This window comes from Oncorhynchus tshawytscha, linkage group LG05 (assembly GCF_018296145.1).
Source record: "Oncorhynchus tshawytscha isolate Ot180627B linkage group LG05, Otsh_v2.0, whole genome shotgun sequence".
In the NCBI taxonomy this organism is placed as follows: domain Eukaryota; kingdom Metazoa; phylum Chordata; class Actinopteri; order Salmoniformes; family Salmonidae; genus Oncorhynchus; species Oncorhynchus tshawytscha.
Window position 1 is genome coordinate 51,883,242 of NC_056433.1, and position 16,456 is coordinate 51,899,697.

At 41.5% G+C, this 16,456-nt stretch overlaps 2 protein-coding genes across 6 annotated transcripts; one reads left to right on the plus strand and one right to left on the minus strand.

The window, feature by feature from the left end:
- The first annotated feature begins 3,760 nt into the window (after positions 1-3,760).
- On the plus strand, positions 3,761-6,852 carry LOC112250818 (ras-related protein Rab-11B). Its single transcript, XM_024421276.2, has 5 exons — positions 3,761-3,963; positions 5,295-5,490; positions 5,665-5,858; positions 5,968-6,048; positions 6,181-6,852. Exons 1-5 carry the CDS (start codon positions 3,924-3,926, stop codon positions 6,321-6,323), a joined length of 654 nt encoding a protein of 217 aa, XP_024277044.1. The 5' UTR covers positions 3,761-3,923; the 3' UTR covers positions 6,324-6,852.
- A 1,569-nt stretch (positions 6,853-8,421) lies between these two features.
- Positions 8,422-15,675, minus strand: LOC112250819 (E3 ubiquitin-protein ligase MARCHF2). Of its 5 annotated transcripts, none has more exons than XR_002953576.2 (7): positions 15,110-15,674; positions 13,452-13,704; positions 12,976-13,171; positions 12,158-12,367; positions 11,570-11,736; positions 11,083-11,135; positions 8,422-10,902 (listed from the first exon to the last, which is right to left on the minus strand). XR_002953576.2 is itself a non-coding variant. In XM_024421280.2 (7 exons), exons 2-6 carry the CDS (start codon positions 13,625-13,627, stop codon positions 11,116-11,118), a joined length of 687 nt encoding a protein of 228 aa, XP_024277048.1. In that variant the 5' UTR covers positions 13,628-13,704; positions 15,110-15,675; the 3' UTR covers positions 8,422-10,902; positions 11,083-11,115. The 5 variants fall into 5 exon arrangements, 3 of the variants coding, with proteins under 3 accessions (XP_024277048.1, XP_024277046.1, XP_024277045.1); XM_024421280.2 differs by having other exon boundaries at positions 11,652-11,736; positions 15,110-15,675; XR_002953575.2 differs by having other exon boundaries at positions 11,083-11,736.
- Positions 15,676-16,456: the final 781 nt, after the last annotated feature.

A 16,456-nucleotide genomic window follows, 5' to 3' on the forward strand; every position in this document is an offset into this window, starting at 1 on the left:
AAAAGCAGGATAAACAAAAAAAATCAATCACTAACCTCTTGAACATCTTCATCAGATGACAGTCATATGACATGTTACACAGTACATTTATGTTTTGCTCGATAATATGCATTTTATATCCATAACTCTCGGTTTACATTGATGCCATGTTCAGAAAATCCTCCAAAATATCCGGAGGAATTATAGAAAGCTACGCCAGATAACAGAAATACTCATCATAAACTTTGACTAAAGATACATGTTCTACATATAATTAAAGATACACTGGTTCTTAATCCAACCGCTGTGTCACATTTTTTTAACGTTACGGAAAAAGCCTAACATTGCAATAATCTGAGACGGCGCTCAGACGTAACAATATTTCTCCGCCATGTTGGAGTCAACAGAAATACAAAATTACAACATAAATATTCCCTTACCTTTGATGATCTTTCATCAGAATGTAGTGCAAGGAGTCCTAGTTCAACAATAAATCGTTTTGTTTCATAATGTTCAATTCTAGTGTCCAAGTAGCAGCATTTGCTACCACTTTCAGCTCACATGCCCAAAAAATGACTTCGGGTCCAGGATAACTTTGCATGAAAACTTCCAAAAGACATATTACAGGTCGAAGAAACTGGTCAAACTAAGTGCAGAATCAATCTTCAGGATGTTATAATCATATATATCCAATAACATTCCAACCGGATCATTCGTTTTCATCTGGAACAGCCGAAGCACTCAAAGACAAATGCGCCACAACAAAATGGCATTCTTTTGCGACACCGACTACTTTCCTTCCCATTAGGTCAAAGTTCACAGCAAATGCTCCATTACACTTTCTACTGAATGAGGACATCTAGTGGAAGACATAGGAAGTGTTTCTAGATCCATAACTTGTTGGGAAGGGAGGGGGCGACGATGTCAAAGTTGCCCCAACTTTCAGGATTTCAAAACTTGTTTGGAAGATTGCCTGCCCTGTGAGTTCTGTTATACTCACAGACATAATTAAAATGGTTTAGAAACTTCAGAGTGTTTTCTATCCAATATTAATAATAATGTGCATATATTAGCAATTTAGGACAGATTTTGATGCAGTTCACTATGGGCACGCAATTCATCCAAAGTGGAAATACTGCCCCCTATCTCTAACTGGTTTTAAGTATCAAATTCCTTAAATTAAGCAAACCAGACGGCACCATTTTCTTGTTTTTTTTTAATTTACGGAGAGCCAGGGGAACACTCCAACACTCAGACATCACTTACAAAGGAAGCATTTGTGTTTCATGAGTCAGATTGGAGGCAGTAGGGATGACCAGGGATGGTCTCTTGATAAGTGTGTGAATTGGACCATTTTTCTGCCTGGCTAAGCATTCAAAACGTAAGAAGTACTTTTGGGTGTCAGGGAAAATGTATGTCATAAAAAGTGCATTATTTTCTTTAGGAATGCGGTGAAGTAAAAGCAAAAGACCTTAGTGATCACTGTTTTACAGCCTGTGTTCGTAATGGCTGCTCAGTGAAACGACCTGTCCTGATTTGTCATAGACGCTTGCTAAAAAACTTTAATGAGCAAGCCTTCCTTCATGAACTGGCCTCTGTAAAATGGTATAGAATCAGCTTGATTCCTCTGTCGAAGAAGCTTGGACCTTCTTTTTTGAAATGTTCAGTGGTATTGTTAACAAATACGCCCCCATAAAGAAAATGAGAATTAAAAACAGGTTCCGCCCCTGGTTCGACCGTGACCTTGCAGAGTTAATCCACCTCAAGAATTGCATTTGACGAAAGGCTCGGCACACGCATACTCAGACCATTCCATTCTTGTGGGCCGCCTAAGGAACTACCTCTCTCAAAGAGTGCAGTGTATGAAGTCAGAAAATCTCCTGTCTCAACCACTGCTCAATCCTAGGCCACACGCTCTTCTCAATTTACATTAACAACACAGCTCAGGCAGTAGGAAGCTCTCTCATCCATTTATATACAGATGATAGTCTTATACTCAGCTGGCCCCTCCATGGATTTTGTGTTAAATTCTCTTCTACAACAAAGCTTTCTTAGTGTCCAACAAGCTTTCTCTACCCTTAACCTTGTTATGAACACCTTCAAAACAAAGGTCATGTGGTTTGGTAAGAAGAATGCCCTTCTTCCCACAGGTGTTATTACTACCACTGAGGGTTTAGAGCTTGAGGTAGTCACCTCATTCAAGTACTCGGGAGTATGGCTATACGGTGCACTGTCCTTCTCTAAGCACATATCAAAGCTGCAGGCTAAAGTTAAATCTAGACTTGGTTTCCTCTATCGTAATTGCTCCTCTTTCACCCCAGCTGCCAAACTAACCCTGATTCAGATGACCATCCTAACCATGCTAGATTACCGAGACATAATTTACAGATCGGCAGGTGAGTGTGCTCTCGAACATCTAGATGTTCTTTACCATTTGGCCATCAGATTTGCCACCAATGCTCCTTATAGGACACATCACTGCACTCCTCTGTAAACTGGTAATCTCTGAATACCTGTCTCAAAACCCACTGGTTGATGCTTATTTATAAAACCCTCTTAGGCCTCACTCCTTTCTATCTGAGATATCTACTGCAGCCCTCATCCTTCACATACAACACCCGTTCTGCCAGTCACATTCTGTTAAAGGTCCCCAAAGCACACACATCCCTGGGTCTCTCCTCTTTTCAGTTCGCTGCAGCTAGCGACTGGAACGAGCTGCAAGAAACACTCAAACTGGACAGTTTTATCTCAGTCTCTTCATTCAAACACTCAACCATGGACACTCTTACTGACAGTTGTGGCTGCTTTGCATGCTGTATTGTTGTCTCTACCTTCTTGACCATTGTGCTGTTGTCTTTGCCCAATAATGTTTGTACCATGTTTTTGTGCTGCTAGCATGTTGTGTTGCTACCATGCTGTGTTGCTGCCTTGTTATGTTGTTATCTTAGGTCTCTCTTTATGTATTGTTGTGTCTCTCTTGTTGTGATGTGTGTTTTGTCCTAAATTTATATTGTATATTTTTTTCAATCCCAGGTCTGTCCCGCAGGTATCCTTTTGCCTTTTGGTAGGCCGTTATTGTAAATAAGAATTTGTTCTTATCTGACTTGCCTAGTTAAATAAAAAATTATATTTAAAAAATAGGGTTACGGGGAATAGTGTGTCCCCACAAGGTTAGTTATACGTGAGTGTGTGTGAGTGCATAGAAGGGTCAATGCAGATAGTCATTGTAGCCATTTTGTTAGCTATTTAGCAGTCTTATGGCTTTGGGATAGAAGCTGTTCAGATGGCTGTTGGTGTCAGACTTGATGCTCCGGTACAGCTTGCGGTTCATAAGCGAGGGTGAACAGTCGATGGCTTGAGTGGCTGAAATCGTTAACAATTTTCTGGGCCAATCTTTCACACAGCCTGATATAGAGGTTCTGGATGGCAGGGAGCTCGGCCCCAGTGATGTACTAGGCTGTCCGCACCACCCTCTTCTGTAGCGCCATGCGATCGAGACCGGTGCAGTTGCCATAACAAATAATGCTGCAGCCAGTCAAGATGCTCTCAATGGTGCAGCTGTAGAACTTCTTAAGGATTTGAGTAGACCCTTGATGAAGTATAATTTGACAGGAGTCATCAGATTAAAAAAGAAGCCTCATTCTTAACCACCAACTGTAGATATTATCACTGATATAGCCTAGCTATGTAGGCCTATTACTACTGTAATGGAATGCCATGAACATTGTAGTACAGTTTACATTGGCGTCAGTGAACTCCTCCCCTTCTGCAGAGCCAGGAAGATCCCCTCTTCCTGCGTTCGGTTGGAGACTGACAGCCAAGGCATTGTCTCGCTCATTGGATTACAGGGGAAAAAAGGGACGAGCAAACACTACAACCAACAGCTGAAACGCTAGATCAGGAATATATCGCAATTATATTGGAATCAAGACGATTTTAAAGACATGGGTAACAGAGATGATGAGTACGATTTCTTGTTCAAAGGTAAACTAACTGTCATCCATTTCTACCCACCTAGCTGTAGCTAGCTGCCTTTTGTGGTAGCTACAACAAATATAATTTGTCTGATTTTGTCAATTACGTAGGTGCCGTTAGAGGTAGCACCCACAATGTATTTTATTATAACAGATTGTTTTAGAATGTCCAGATAGATTTAGCAAGCCTCCATCTGATCTGGTGGCTTGCTAATTCTTAGTTTGTCGCATTGTGTTGACAAATGCACAGCTCTAACTTGTCTAACGACAGAGGTTTTCTCTGGTCTCGTTCCTTTACAACACCATCATCATACACAAAGGTGCTGGCCAGCAACATGCAGATTTCTAAAAATACAAATCATAGCTAGGATTCTTTTCACAAAGTGTACCAAAGGTCAAACCTGAAATGGGTGATTCATTAAGTCATTGTAATTTTTTATTCGTTGTATATGTAATTTATAGGTAATACCCATACAGAATATGCCTAATAGAAATACTGTTATATTTGTTCATCCCATAAACAGTTTGCTTACATTATAATGTGACTGAAAGTATGCGATGAAGCTGAACATGACCATCCCTGATAATAGACTGCCCATTTAATTGTATCCGACAAGAATGGGATAATGAGCAGGAAGGAAGTCCCCAGCACAAGAAACCACATTTGTCAAAATCTTACAGATACCCATTTATTACCCTACTGATGAGTTACTGTTATATGTTTCAATCCCACAGAAGCACACCACATCCGTTATCAATCTAGTGTAGTATACAGCAATATTCAAAATGATACATTCCAAATGACACTTAAAACATGATAATATAACATGTGATATAAAAGGGACAGAGTGAGAACAGAGGATTTCCAACTGATTCAGTGGGCGAATCACTGGAGAAGACAGGAAAGGAAGAGAGGCCCTCTGAAAGTGTCAACTCAGGTTTCCCAGTAGGAACAGGTTCTCAGCTTCCTGCAGCATGACTTCAGAAGGACAAAGTTCACAACGTTTTCCTCCACTAAAGAGACAGAGCAGCGCTTTATACTCATTTAACCACTTTATTTCTGTTGAGAATGCTTTTCTGTTGTTTTCGTCATCTTGGCAAGGCCATGCAAACAGCAGTATTCAATCAATGAACATGTTGTCTTTCCAAAGCTTTCAAAGAAGTCAGGCATGCACAGATCCTTTTGATTATGACCATTTTCCTAAGTAATCCACTTGGCCTACTTGGTTTTGGTAATTGGTTTACTGTATATGATCTGTTATGTGGTCTAACATTTTCCACTGTACTGAACATACAGCAGCAGCCTGTCATTTCAGTATTAAATGTGTGTTTTGTTGCCAGTGGTGCTGATCGGAGACTCTGGTGTGGGGAAGAGTAACCTACTGTCCCGTTTCACACGGAATGAGTTCAACCTGGAGAGCAAAAGCACCATCGGTGTGGAATTCGCCACCCGCAGCATCCAGGTGGACGGCAAGATGATAAAGGCCCAGATCTGGGATACAGCTGGACAGGAGCGCTACAGAGCCATCACCTCAGCGTGAGTGGAGGAGGGAGCTCACTGCTCAATAATATTAAGGACGCTTGTCTTGCTGTAACCTGCCCTTTATGGAACTAGCATATTTTGATAGTACTGAAACCATTCTGTGAAATCTTTCTCTATCTTAGTCTCACAACCTATGACCTCTTATCCTCCCTGCTCTGTTCCAATCAGGTACTACCGGGGGGCGGTGGGGGCTCTCCTAGTGTACGACATTGCCAAGCATCTAACCTATGAAAACGTGGAGCGCTGGCTGAAGGAGCTGAGGGATCATGCTGATAACAACATCGTCATCATGCTGGTGGGCAACAAGAGTGACCTGCGCCACCTTAGGGCAGTGCCCACGGACGAGGCTCGCGCCTTCGCAGGTAAACTACAAACTCACTGGAGTAGATGACAGCTCACTCTGGGGACAAAGAGGGTTAAGAAGACACCCCTGTTTGTCTCAACTCAATCTTTTCTCTTTTTCTCCCTCAGAAAAGAATACACTATCATTTATTGAGACCTCAGCTTTGGACTCCACTAATGTAGAAGAGGCGTTCAAGAACATCCTCACAGGTAATGGGCAGGGGCCACTACACAAGGCTATTTACATTAATTAGTTTCAAGTCAAATTGTTTGATTTCTTACACATGAATGGCATGGCATATTTAATAATGAGTAACTGATTTATTTGTATTTTCTCCGCAGAAATCCACCGAATCGTATCACAGAAGCAGATAGCTGACAGATCAGCACATGACGAGTCTCCAGGCAACAATGTAGTGGACATCAGTGTCCCCTCCACCACCGATGGGCAGAAAAACAAACTACCGTGCTGCCAAAGCCTGTGACCCTCAGCACTCCTCTGACCCCCTATCCCCACCCCCTCCACTTCCACCATCACACTGTCTTATCCTGTACCGCCCATTCTGTCTTTGTTACCATATGTGGCGACGCCCTACTCCCCCCTCCCTGTATACAAAACTTACTTTTTATTACTTGTGAACTCACATATGCTCTTCTGACATTATTATGAAACTTTAAAAAGCCATCCTGTCACTTTTTCAGTTATTCATGTGTTCAACATTGAGGTTCCTGCAGTGTAGCAACAGGACAGTTGTCTGTGAAATGGGATGAGCTGGATTTGAAGTGCTGTAGTGTTTTGGACTCTTGAGATTTGAACAATGACCACTAGATGGTGCTGTGTATATAGCCACTCACAGTTTCTCTTGAATAAGGCAGTATTATTACATTGGTATATGCATTTCGTCCAGAAAAGACCTTCATTGTATATTTATTCAAATGTATTTGCCTCACCTTTTCATTGTTTTCTTTTCAATAAGCACTGTAAGACTTTACAATAAACTCAATGACAAAGTAGTACATAAGTCATTCATTTATCTTTAACATGTGCAACCCTTATCAGTGCGCTGTACAGTACTGGAATTCAAAATGCTCAACTTCAGATGTATGTGGGTAGACTGTGAGCTGTCTTGTCCTGTGTGTCTGTCTGTCCTTATGGAGGCAGGGGTCTACAGGAGGTTGTTTCTGTTTCCTCCAGGCCGAGTCCTGTTCCTCTGATCTAGGACAGCTCCACACCCCATTAGAGATATCCCAGTGGTGTCAATATAAAAATATTAGACCCGCGTCTATTCTAAGCCCCTTATAGGCCTATCTGCCAGGCATTGCATGGGAGGGAGATCCAGGAACTAACTGTTCACAGGGATTCAATTCAACATCTCATCAGTTGTTGACCTCTGTACACAGCCAGTAGTGGAAAACAGAATTGAATTATTGAATGACATGACCCTCTCATCGTTGGTCTATTTTAGGAGGATGGATTAGAAAAGAGCCTTAGATGGAGATTAGTTTAATATACTGAACAAAAATATAAATGCAACGTGCAACAATTTCAATAATTTTACATATTATATAAGGAAATCAGTCAATTGAAATAAATTCTAATCTATGGTTTTCACATGACTGGGCATGAGAGCAGCCATGGATGGGCCTGGGAGGGCATACGCCCAAGCCAAGCCAATCAGAATTTGTTTTTCCCCACAAAAGTGCCTTATTACAGACAGAAATACTCCTGTTTCATTAGCTGTCTGGGTGGCTGGTCTCAGATGATCCCGCAGGTGAAGAAGCCGGATGTGGATGTCCTTGGCTGACATAGCTAAACGTGGTCTACGATTGTAAGGCCGGTTGGACATACTGCCAAATTCTCTAAAATGACGTTAGAGGCAGCTTATGGTAGAGAAATTAACATTAAATTCTGACAACAGCTCTGGTGGACATTCCTGCAGTCCGCATGCCAATTGCATGCTCCCTCAAAACTTGAGACATCTGTGTTGTGTGACAAAACTGCATATTTTAGAGTGGCCGTTTATTGTTCCCAGCACAAGTTGCACCTGCGTAATGATGCTGTTTAATCAGCTTCTTGATATGCCACACCTGTCAGGTGGATCAATTATCTTGGCAAAGGAGAAATGCTTTTTGTGCATTTGGAACATTTCAGGTATTTTGTATTTCAGTTCATGAAATACTTTACATGTTTATATTTCTGTTCAGTGTAAGTTTAGAATGTAACTAGTAAGTGAACAAACTTTAACACATGACATGGGACATTTTGTTGATATGTTGACCCTCTTGAACTGAGAGTGACTGGAAACCAGAGCACTGGATACCAAACAAATTCTACATTTTCCATGTGAACAAAAAGTGCAAAACCCCTATCAAAAGTAATGTGACCTAGGATAGTCCACACAATATTTGCATGAATGTGATTAAGGAAGATGACAGTTCAACCAACATTTTGCAAACAATTCCATTTTGGACTGAACGTGTTAACTGATGCAGATAACCGTAAAGTCGGAAATAACATCAAATAAGAGGCCTGTGTAGTACAAGCAAGTGTCCACATCATTAAGAAGACAAAGGAGTCATTGATGTTTATCCATTCTGTTGCTTCATTTTTAAATTTGCTTTGCACACTTTTCTTGGCTGATTGCAAGCACCAACATATATTGGTGAAGACATCTTTCTTTTTTACATTGCACAACATAAACATGTTTTGAAATACTATAGTGTAATAAGATTGATACAAATCCTGTGCTTAATGAATAATTGAAACAAAATTACAAATGATACACATGAATTATATTAAAAACTGTGGTATAATGAACACGAGATTAAAACATTAACAAGTCTACAAAGCTGGTATGTTGCTCCTTTTACATACGAGCATGACAATGCCCTGGACCCTTGGTTTCATCTTCAAATCAAAAACAAAATCAGAGGAGCAATATCCAAACACCAGAAACTGGGAAAATTGTACAATATCAGTAACACTTTTAAATCCCTTTTAAGTCTGTATTGGGAGATGATATAAACAACCACACTGTATTCATTTCCATTATAGTTTTGTGAAAGTGCCGTTTGATATACTGGTATAAAACACAAGAATCAATGCTTCTTTGGAGAGAAGGAACTGTTTGAATTAGCGGTTATAACACTGGAGTTTAATGTCTCTGAGCAAATTGTAGGCAACTCAAGACTCGCATAGAATAATCCAACATCCTATTGTGACCTTCTCAGCCTGCACAAGTGAGCGAACTGCTATGATCCTTCACATGCACTTACTTCTACATTATATTTCTGCTTTCATTACGTATTGTTAAGGTTATAGGTAAGAATTGCATTGTAAAGTGATCAAATTGCACACTTGCTGTAACTACACCCTACATTGCAAAGTCTCCATAGCTCCCAACACGTCAGCTGGAGGCGAACTCACCAATCAGAGACAGCATGTGACACGGGCAGTGGCCCATCGCTGACGACACAGATAAGAACTCTCCACCCGAAAGATCCTCAACACGGTTCCACCCCACCACACACACACGCAGGAAAATAACCTCATACTAAGCTCTAGTATTACTATTGCACAACGTTATCTACCCTTTAACACCAGATGAGGATTCCTTCAGAGTGACAATCGCCACTTCACAACAACAAAAACATTTCTATTTTCAGAATGCGCCTCCCAACAGAACACTACACGGAACTGAACTGGGCTGACTAGTGTCCGTCTATGTTGAGGATGACTTCCTACTTTGTTTACTGTAGATCACCATTTCCCCCCCAAGTTGAATCTGATTTTCAGAATGCCACTCCCACAACCAGGGTTCTTACACCTGCATAAATAAACCTTTCCAGTGCATAGCTGTTCCACCGCAAAGCCCTTCAGGTGATCAACCCTCAGGTACCGGAAGAGTTGAACCTGCCCCTACAGATGAGCAATAGATAGGATCATGATTGCTATGAAGGGGTTGAAACAAATTCAACTATCATAGAAAATACAAAAGAGTGACAGATCTAGGCCTAGGTTTTTGGCTTCTGTGCACCATAACGTGAGCTTCCCCTACTGAGGAGGATATTTGCATTAATCCTCCTCTCTTTAGGCCTGTTAACAGCTTTTAAGATTCAGGGTCAATACTTGTATGGTCAACCAAGGACACTATGATTAACAATACATACAAATACATATAGAAATATGTGGAAATGAAGCTTTGCTAAGACAGAGGGACGCCTGAAAGGACCATACAGTGTTCAGGGAAGAAATCAAATGCACAAAACCCACACAAAGACCTATGCTGTTTCTGCACATCTCTCTCTCATCCAGAGGTCACCTCATATGTTTTAAAGCTGTGGTAGATGGAGAACAACAAAACCCATAACAGTCTAGAACCAGACACTGGGTTGTACTGTCAAGGTACAGTCTGAGTGTAAGGCGTCAGAGTCCGGTCAACTGCATATCGGAGGGAATACAACTTCCACAAAACCCGAAGTAACATCAACCAACCAATCTACGCTCTTTCTGGATGCGATTACTAGCTATTGTTAAGTGGCTACACAAAAAGAAAAACACACCAATACAAAAAAACACTAACTAAAAGCTTTTCATTGGAATCTCGTCATAGGAGAGCAATGTACTGTTGATTTCCTGGAAGTCTGACCTTGACCATGTGATACTGGAAAGGTAAGCCATGTTTGTGGAATACACATTTCCATAAAGGCTTTTCATCATCAGTGGCATCTAGACCTACTGTACATAGATCAGCTCACACTATTTGCACAGTTTTTTCGATTAAGTGCTGACAGAATGAGACCTCTATACTCCCAGGGAGGAAACCTTGACCAACATACAAACTAGCAACACTAAATCAAAGGAAGCTCGACCAACCGATCTTTCAATCCCCCAATGTAAAAAAACAAAAACAATACCCCCCCCCCAACAAAAAATTAAAAAATAAACAGTGCATCACATGCATGCAAAACTGTGCGTGTTGGGAGCAGTCTCCTCACATACTGCGAGAACAACCGCATCCACGATGTTTTATTGCACAATCTCCATCTTCACGAACAACATTCCTGCTCACACCAAGGGGAAAACAGATGGGAGGTAAATTGAAGGGAGTCAACTGAATTGTGTATTAAAATGGCATGAGCATATATAATCCCCCAGTGGAATAGCCTGTGGCTGGTGAACCAGAGTCAAAACTTCTCACTTCTGCACTCAGTGGTTAGGGAATCAACTGCTGGATGAATCACCTTAGATCAGCATCAACGATCCATGCCTCACTTTTATAGTCGGATGTGGAGAACTGAAAATAAAGAGAGTAAATGTTCACTTAAACGCTAGGGTTTGGTTTTAAAGCTTCAGCAGCCATCTCCACTGAGCATCAGTCCAATCCTTTCTCATCTTCTTGCAGGGCCCAGTGGAGTACCCTCCAATCAACTGCCCATTTCCAAACCTTCACAAAACACTATACCCCACGGTACTCAATGACCTCTATCATACCGCTTTCATTACCTGATCAATAAAAAAAAACACCAGTAGAGGCTATAACATGACTAAGTTAAAAAGAGAGGTGTAAAATGAAATGCTGATGATGATACAGGTAGATAAAAAAGGATTTAAACAGAAAAATAAAAACATCTGCATCCACAAGTGCTTGGGCTCTGGTTGGAGACTTGTTTTTTTTGTTGCCACAAACCTCCAGCACACGAAGAAGAACCCCAACATCAATTTTCCCACCTTTGACCTCATACTATGGTCTCGTCAGCTGTCTTTTTCAGCAGCTTTGTGGAGAGCAAGGAATGCTGGCTAGAATGCCCACCCTTCGCGTCTGGAAGGAGCAGGCGTACTTTCTGGTTGGTTCGTCTCCACTCAGAGTAGAGCTGACAGTGGTAGCGGAATGATACCTGCAGGGGAGAAGGGGGTTGAGGAGGAGAGAAGGGGGTTGAGGAGGAGAGAATATTGATGCTCCTCCAAAGCTAAAAACAAACAAACTGGCACGCTAAAGGTTTGAGAACTGCTGCCCAAGCACATTCATGAGTTGAAACACATTACAACTGGTAAATACAAAACAGACTCGATCAAAGTCCATTTCTGTCTTGTAAAGCAAAGTCTTTTAAGAAGCAACAGGCATGACAAAAGACTCATAAAAACAAATCATTCCGCATCAAATTTAAGTGGGACTGTCTTGGACGGTCTTGTTGTCCCACTAAGTATTTAAAGTGTGATTAGTCAAAGACGGGCTACTAGTTTCCCAACCATGATATAGCATGCTGAGACGTTGATCTAAGGTCAGTTCTAGCTGGTTCTAGATGTGGGCCTACTTACCAGAGTCCAGAGGACGTAAATGGTGAAGAGGGCGATGGTGAGGGCGATGAGGCCCACGGCCTCCAGTCTGCTGTTGAAGTGCAGGTGGTCCTGAGCTCCCCTCAGACACAGCCAGCCAGAGATGGCTGCCAGGGGCGTGATGAACAGGAAGCACAGCATGTCACAGAACAACGTGCGCTTCTCGTTCCGAGGGCCCGGGTCCCGCATCCACTGTGAAGACAGAAGAGAGGGGAGAGAAGAAAGAGAAAGAAATAAAGTGTACTGAGCATGCACTACAGGCCCAACATAGTCACTGGAGGACCCACGCTGCTTTTTCTTCTTCTTCTTCAGGGTTTGGTTTATTGAGATACCCATTAGTAGATGAATGGCTAAACTTCCTGGGTTCAAACATCATTCATTACACAAACACTAAATGATACATTACAATAAATAAATATCAACAATCCCTAATCCCTCCCTAACTAGATTTCCGTTGACATATTCAGGATTTAATACGCATGAGTAATATACAACTAAGTCAAAATTGCTTCATGTTGTTGACCCATGAGCAAGGCCCAAAATTCTATATCAACACAGAAGTATTGCAGCTACAAGCACAATGTTTCCATTGAGTAATCTATGCCAGCAGAAAGAGACAAAGAAGAGTGAATCATGATCATGTGTTTTGACACAGCATAAGCAGAACCACACACACACTGCAGACAGAGGAATGCTGACAAAGGCAAAAGCAAGCAGCAGCAGTCACAAAACACACACACACACACACACACACACACACACACACACACACACAAGCTAAAGGCATTGACCTTTGTTACCTCTGTGAGGGACCTGGGCTTCCGCTCAATTGTGAACTCTGTGTGGCACAGCTCACAGTAACTGGTGTTGGAGGAGGAGAGCCACTTCTCCAGGCAGCTCTTGTGCACTGTGCCCAGAGTCCCTGTGCAGTCGCAGGGGGACAGGAGGCCCTCGCTGTTGGCCCCCTCATGGCAGATCCGGCAGATTGGCCCATCGCTGGAGGAAACAGAAAGGTCCTGAACAGGATACTTAGACTGGGTTTACTTACTACAGCCTGCCGAATATTACTTGGGCTAACATAACATTTCAGGCTTTACAGCTAAGCAAATTCTCATAAATTCTGAGGCTAACTGTGAGACATCTTTCCGGATACATACTCCCAAACACTCTCACGAGTTCCAGATATGACTAGGATTACTACTATAACAGCCTGTTATAAAAGCCCTAAACATCTCATAAATGCTCAGCTCTGAAAGTGAGTTATCAATCACAGTACCTCTGTGTGCTCACGGGTTTGATGACAGTGGAGAGCAGCCGTCCATCTTTAGCTGTGACCTGGGTGACATACTGTGATCTGCAGTTATCCGACTCCTCCACACTTTTGGACAGGGCAGCGTTGCCAGTGCAGTCACACAGAGAGCCCGGGAGGTGGCAACACTCCCCTGTCGTCATGGTTACACCGTCCAGGGGGTCAGGTGTCAAGGGACTGATGAGGAACAGACTCAGCTCAGAGCAGTTAGGCCCAACAGCTGGAAAGTGATGAGAAGGAGTTAGAACCTCATTCACTTCATACAATACACTTCTAGTACTAGTTACTTCACAGAGCTTATTATGAGACAAATAGTGAGATTTAAAATATAATATAATTTTCTTTGACCAACATTATTAGAACACTGAGCTGTATGAGGCCTAAATGATGACAACATGAAAAAGTATCTTCAAATGTTTTCACAACACTGAGAATTTATATTGTAGTAAATATTAGGGAATAAAATAATGATCTTCTTGTCTGAACTGTAGGCCTATTTGCTCCCAAAATGCAGAGTCCAGTTGAGCTAATTTGGCAAAACACAACACAGCTACTTCTAAAATGCTATCTCTGTATGATCACAAGGGAGTGACGGCCTATCCCGGCCAAGCTGTCTCATAGACATCCTCACCCAGATAACTGGCTACTCGGACACTGAATTCATATATCTGTCTGTATGGGATGTCAGCATCTTACAGCTTCTAGGAAATATACTGACACGACCAAATTATAACTTTAGAAAGATAACCATTTAAATTAAAACCTTTGATCAAAGCCAAAGCATTCTTATTTGACCCTCAAAATACAATATAGACACCATTATCTATTCAGATATGTTTTTATTTAACCTTTATTTAACTAGGTGAGTCAGTTAAGAGAAATGCTTATTTTACAATGACGGCCTAACCCGGACAAACCCTCCCCTAACCTGGAGGACGCTGGGCCATTTGTGCGCCACCCTATGAGACTCCCGATCGTGATACAGCCCGGGATCGAACAAGGGTCTGTAGTGACGCCTCTAGCACAGAAATGCAGTGCCTTAGATCGCTGCGCACACTCCGGAGCCCTCAGATAGCAGAATATCAAAATATCAGGGGGTGGCTAGACATTCCCTGGTCTCTCCAAAATGACAGAGTATCATCAAGTCTACCAATCATTATGTGTTGTAACGTTAGATATCAGGAAAACATATCATCTTGATTTGATGGTGATTAATCAATGTGGTTACTGCAAACAAACATAGTTAGAACGCTAGCTAGCTACATCATGCTTGAAGTGTCGAATCCCGACGAGAACACACACACACGCAAATACAGACACAAAAACCCGACCGAAGGACACAGCTGGATAATTTGGTCAGCCAGCTGTGTTTAGCTCTAGCTACAGTAGCTAGTGCAGGAAAGTATATCAACCATACTGATTGCTACTTGACAATGAATTATGGCTTAATTGTGTTCACAGTATCGTTCATTTATTAAGCTAATGACTTCTGCTAGGAAAACGGTCTAGTGAGCCAGCTAACTTTATTTTAGCTAACTATATTAGCTATTTGTTAGCCGCTAACTTAGCTACTGTAACGTTACTAGCTAGCCAGCCGACAGAGACCGTAGAAAAAAAATACTCACCGCGTTCCTTCTTTTTTCATTTTAACAGCTGATATGTGGGGTTGTCAATGTATAAAATAGTCCTCTATAGAAACTATCAATGTTGAGAATTGCTTTATTTCCTTTCAGATATCTAGCTAGCTATGCCAGTTCTCGTCTAGCTGTCAGACAACAGTAGCACAGAGTTTCTAAACCCAGAGGCGCAACATCGCGAGACTACCGGGAACGCTTGCGAAACAGACCAAGCAGACACATGCTGGGGTTTGGGATTGGAGAAGTCAATGAGTTTGCTCGACATTGCAAGCGAGAGCTGACTGACTGATCTACAAATCACTTTACATCAAAAATAACTACTCATTAATATTTGTAGATCAGCCAGTCAATCACAATTTACCCACAATGCATCATGGATTTGATGCTCTCGAACAAGGAAAATATGTCCATGCGATCTGGGATCAGTGAGAGAAGTTAAAATGTATTCCTTAGTTCATTTTCTAGAAATCTAAAGGCACAACTTAGATTCGAGCCAATTTCTTAAAAGTTCTTGAACATGTTATTACTCCAATCTCGTGAAAATGACAAACTGACACGTTTTCATTTCCGTCAAACACAACTTTATATTGAAGGAGTGCCTTTGATTTGACGGCATGCACATGCGCAGTTCGGCGCGAGACGGCGGTCATACCCATTGACGTGTATCTGCGCATGCGCTTAGCTAGCCAAAGTCGCCATGACATCGACCTCAAGTATGATCCGGGATTTCTATTGGAGAAGCAGTTTATGCCTCACATCATTATTGGTCAGTGATCTTCAATACTGTACGGTCTTTGACAGTAGCCTCCTTCACATACGGACGGCGTTTCCGATCAGCATAGTTAGTCATCTTTCTCGCCAACTGGATGTCAAAGTTATTTTTTTGTGTGTTGGCTGGCATTCAGCTCCGGATTGTTAGGATATAAACATTTTAAACATAGAAACCTGATAGAAATTCAATATCTCACCCATTTGAATGTGAAATAAAACAGATTAAGTTAGGTATTTTTCCATATGGAAGAAAATCACCTTTATTTTGAATAATGTAAATTAACACCAGAAGCAAGCACACATTTTGTTTGTCAATGTATTTATCCACGTTTAATCGTTCACAAATTAAGCGATTTATATTTACATAGTGGATTGCACTTAAAATAAATGAAATATCTGATTAAGAAAATGTTTTTTTCTAAAATAAAATCAACTATTCAGAACGACTGAAATTAATGACTGAAGGTAATCAGGCATAAAGTAAAATAACAATTCTGACAATATATCAAAGTAGTTGCAATTCACTTAATATCTAATGAACACACTTCTGGTGAGCATGTACAG

What these genes read in the sequence shown, in the direction of transcription:
- LOC112250819 (XM_024421278.2), bottom strand. Translation starts at nt 13,627, where the DNA reads ATGACGACAGGGGAGTGTTGCCACCTCCCGGGCTCTCTGTGTGACTGC. An exon ending in AAACCCGTGAGCACACAGAG is followed by an intron (nt 13,172 to 13,451) that starts GTACTGTGATTG and finishes TGTTTCCTCCAG; the next exon opens with CGATGGGCCAATCTGCCGGA. An exon ending in TTTACGTCCTCTGGACTCTG is followed by an intron (nt 11,737 to 12,157) that starts GTAAGTAGGCCC and finishes TCTCCCCTGCAG; the next exon opens with GTATCATTCCGCTACCACTG.
- LOC112250818 (XM_024421276.2), top strand. Translation starts at nt 3,924, where the DNA reads ATGGGTAACAGAGATGATGAGTACGATTTCTTGTTCAAAG. An exon ending in CGAGGCTCGCGCCTTCGCAG is followed by an intron (nt 5,859 to 5,967) that starts GTAAACTACAAA and finishes TTTCTCCCTCAG; the next exon opens with AAAAGAATACACTATCATTT. An exon ending in GTTCAAGAACATCCTCACAG is followed by an intron (nt 6,049 to 6,180) that starts GTAATGGGCAGG and finishes TTTTCTCCGCAG; the next exon opens with AAATCCACCGAATCGTATCA.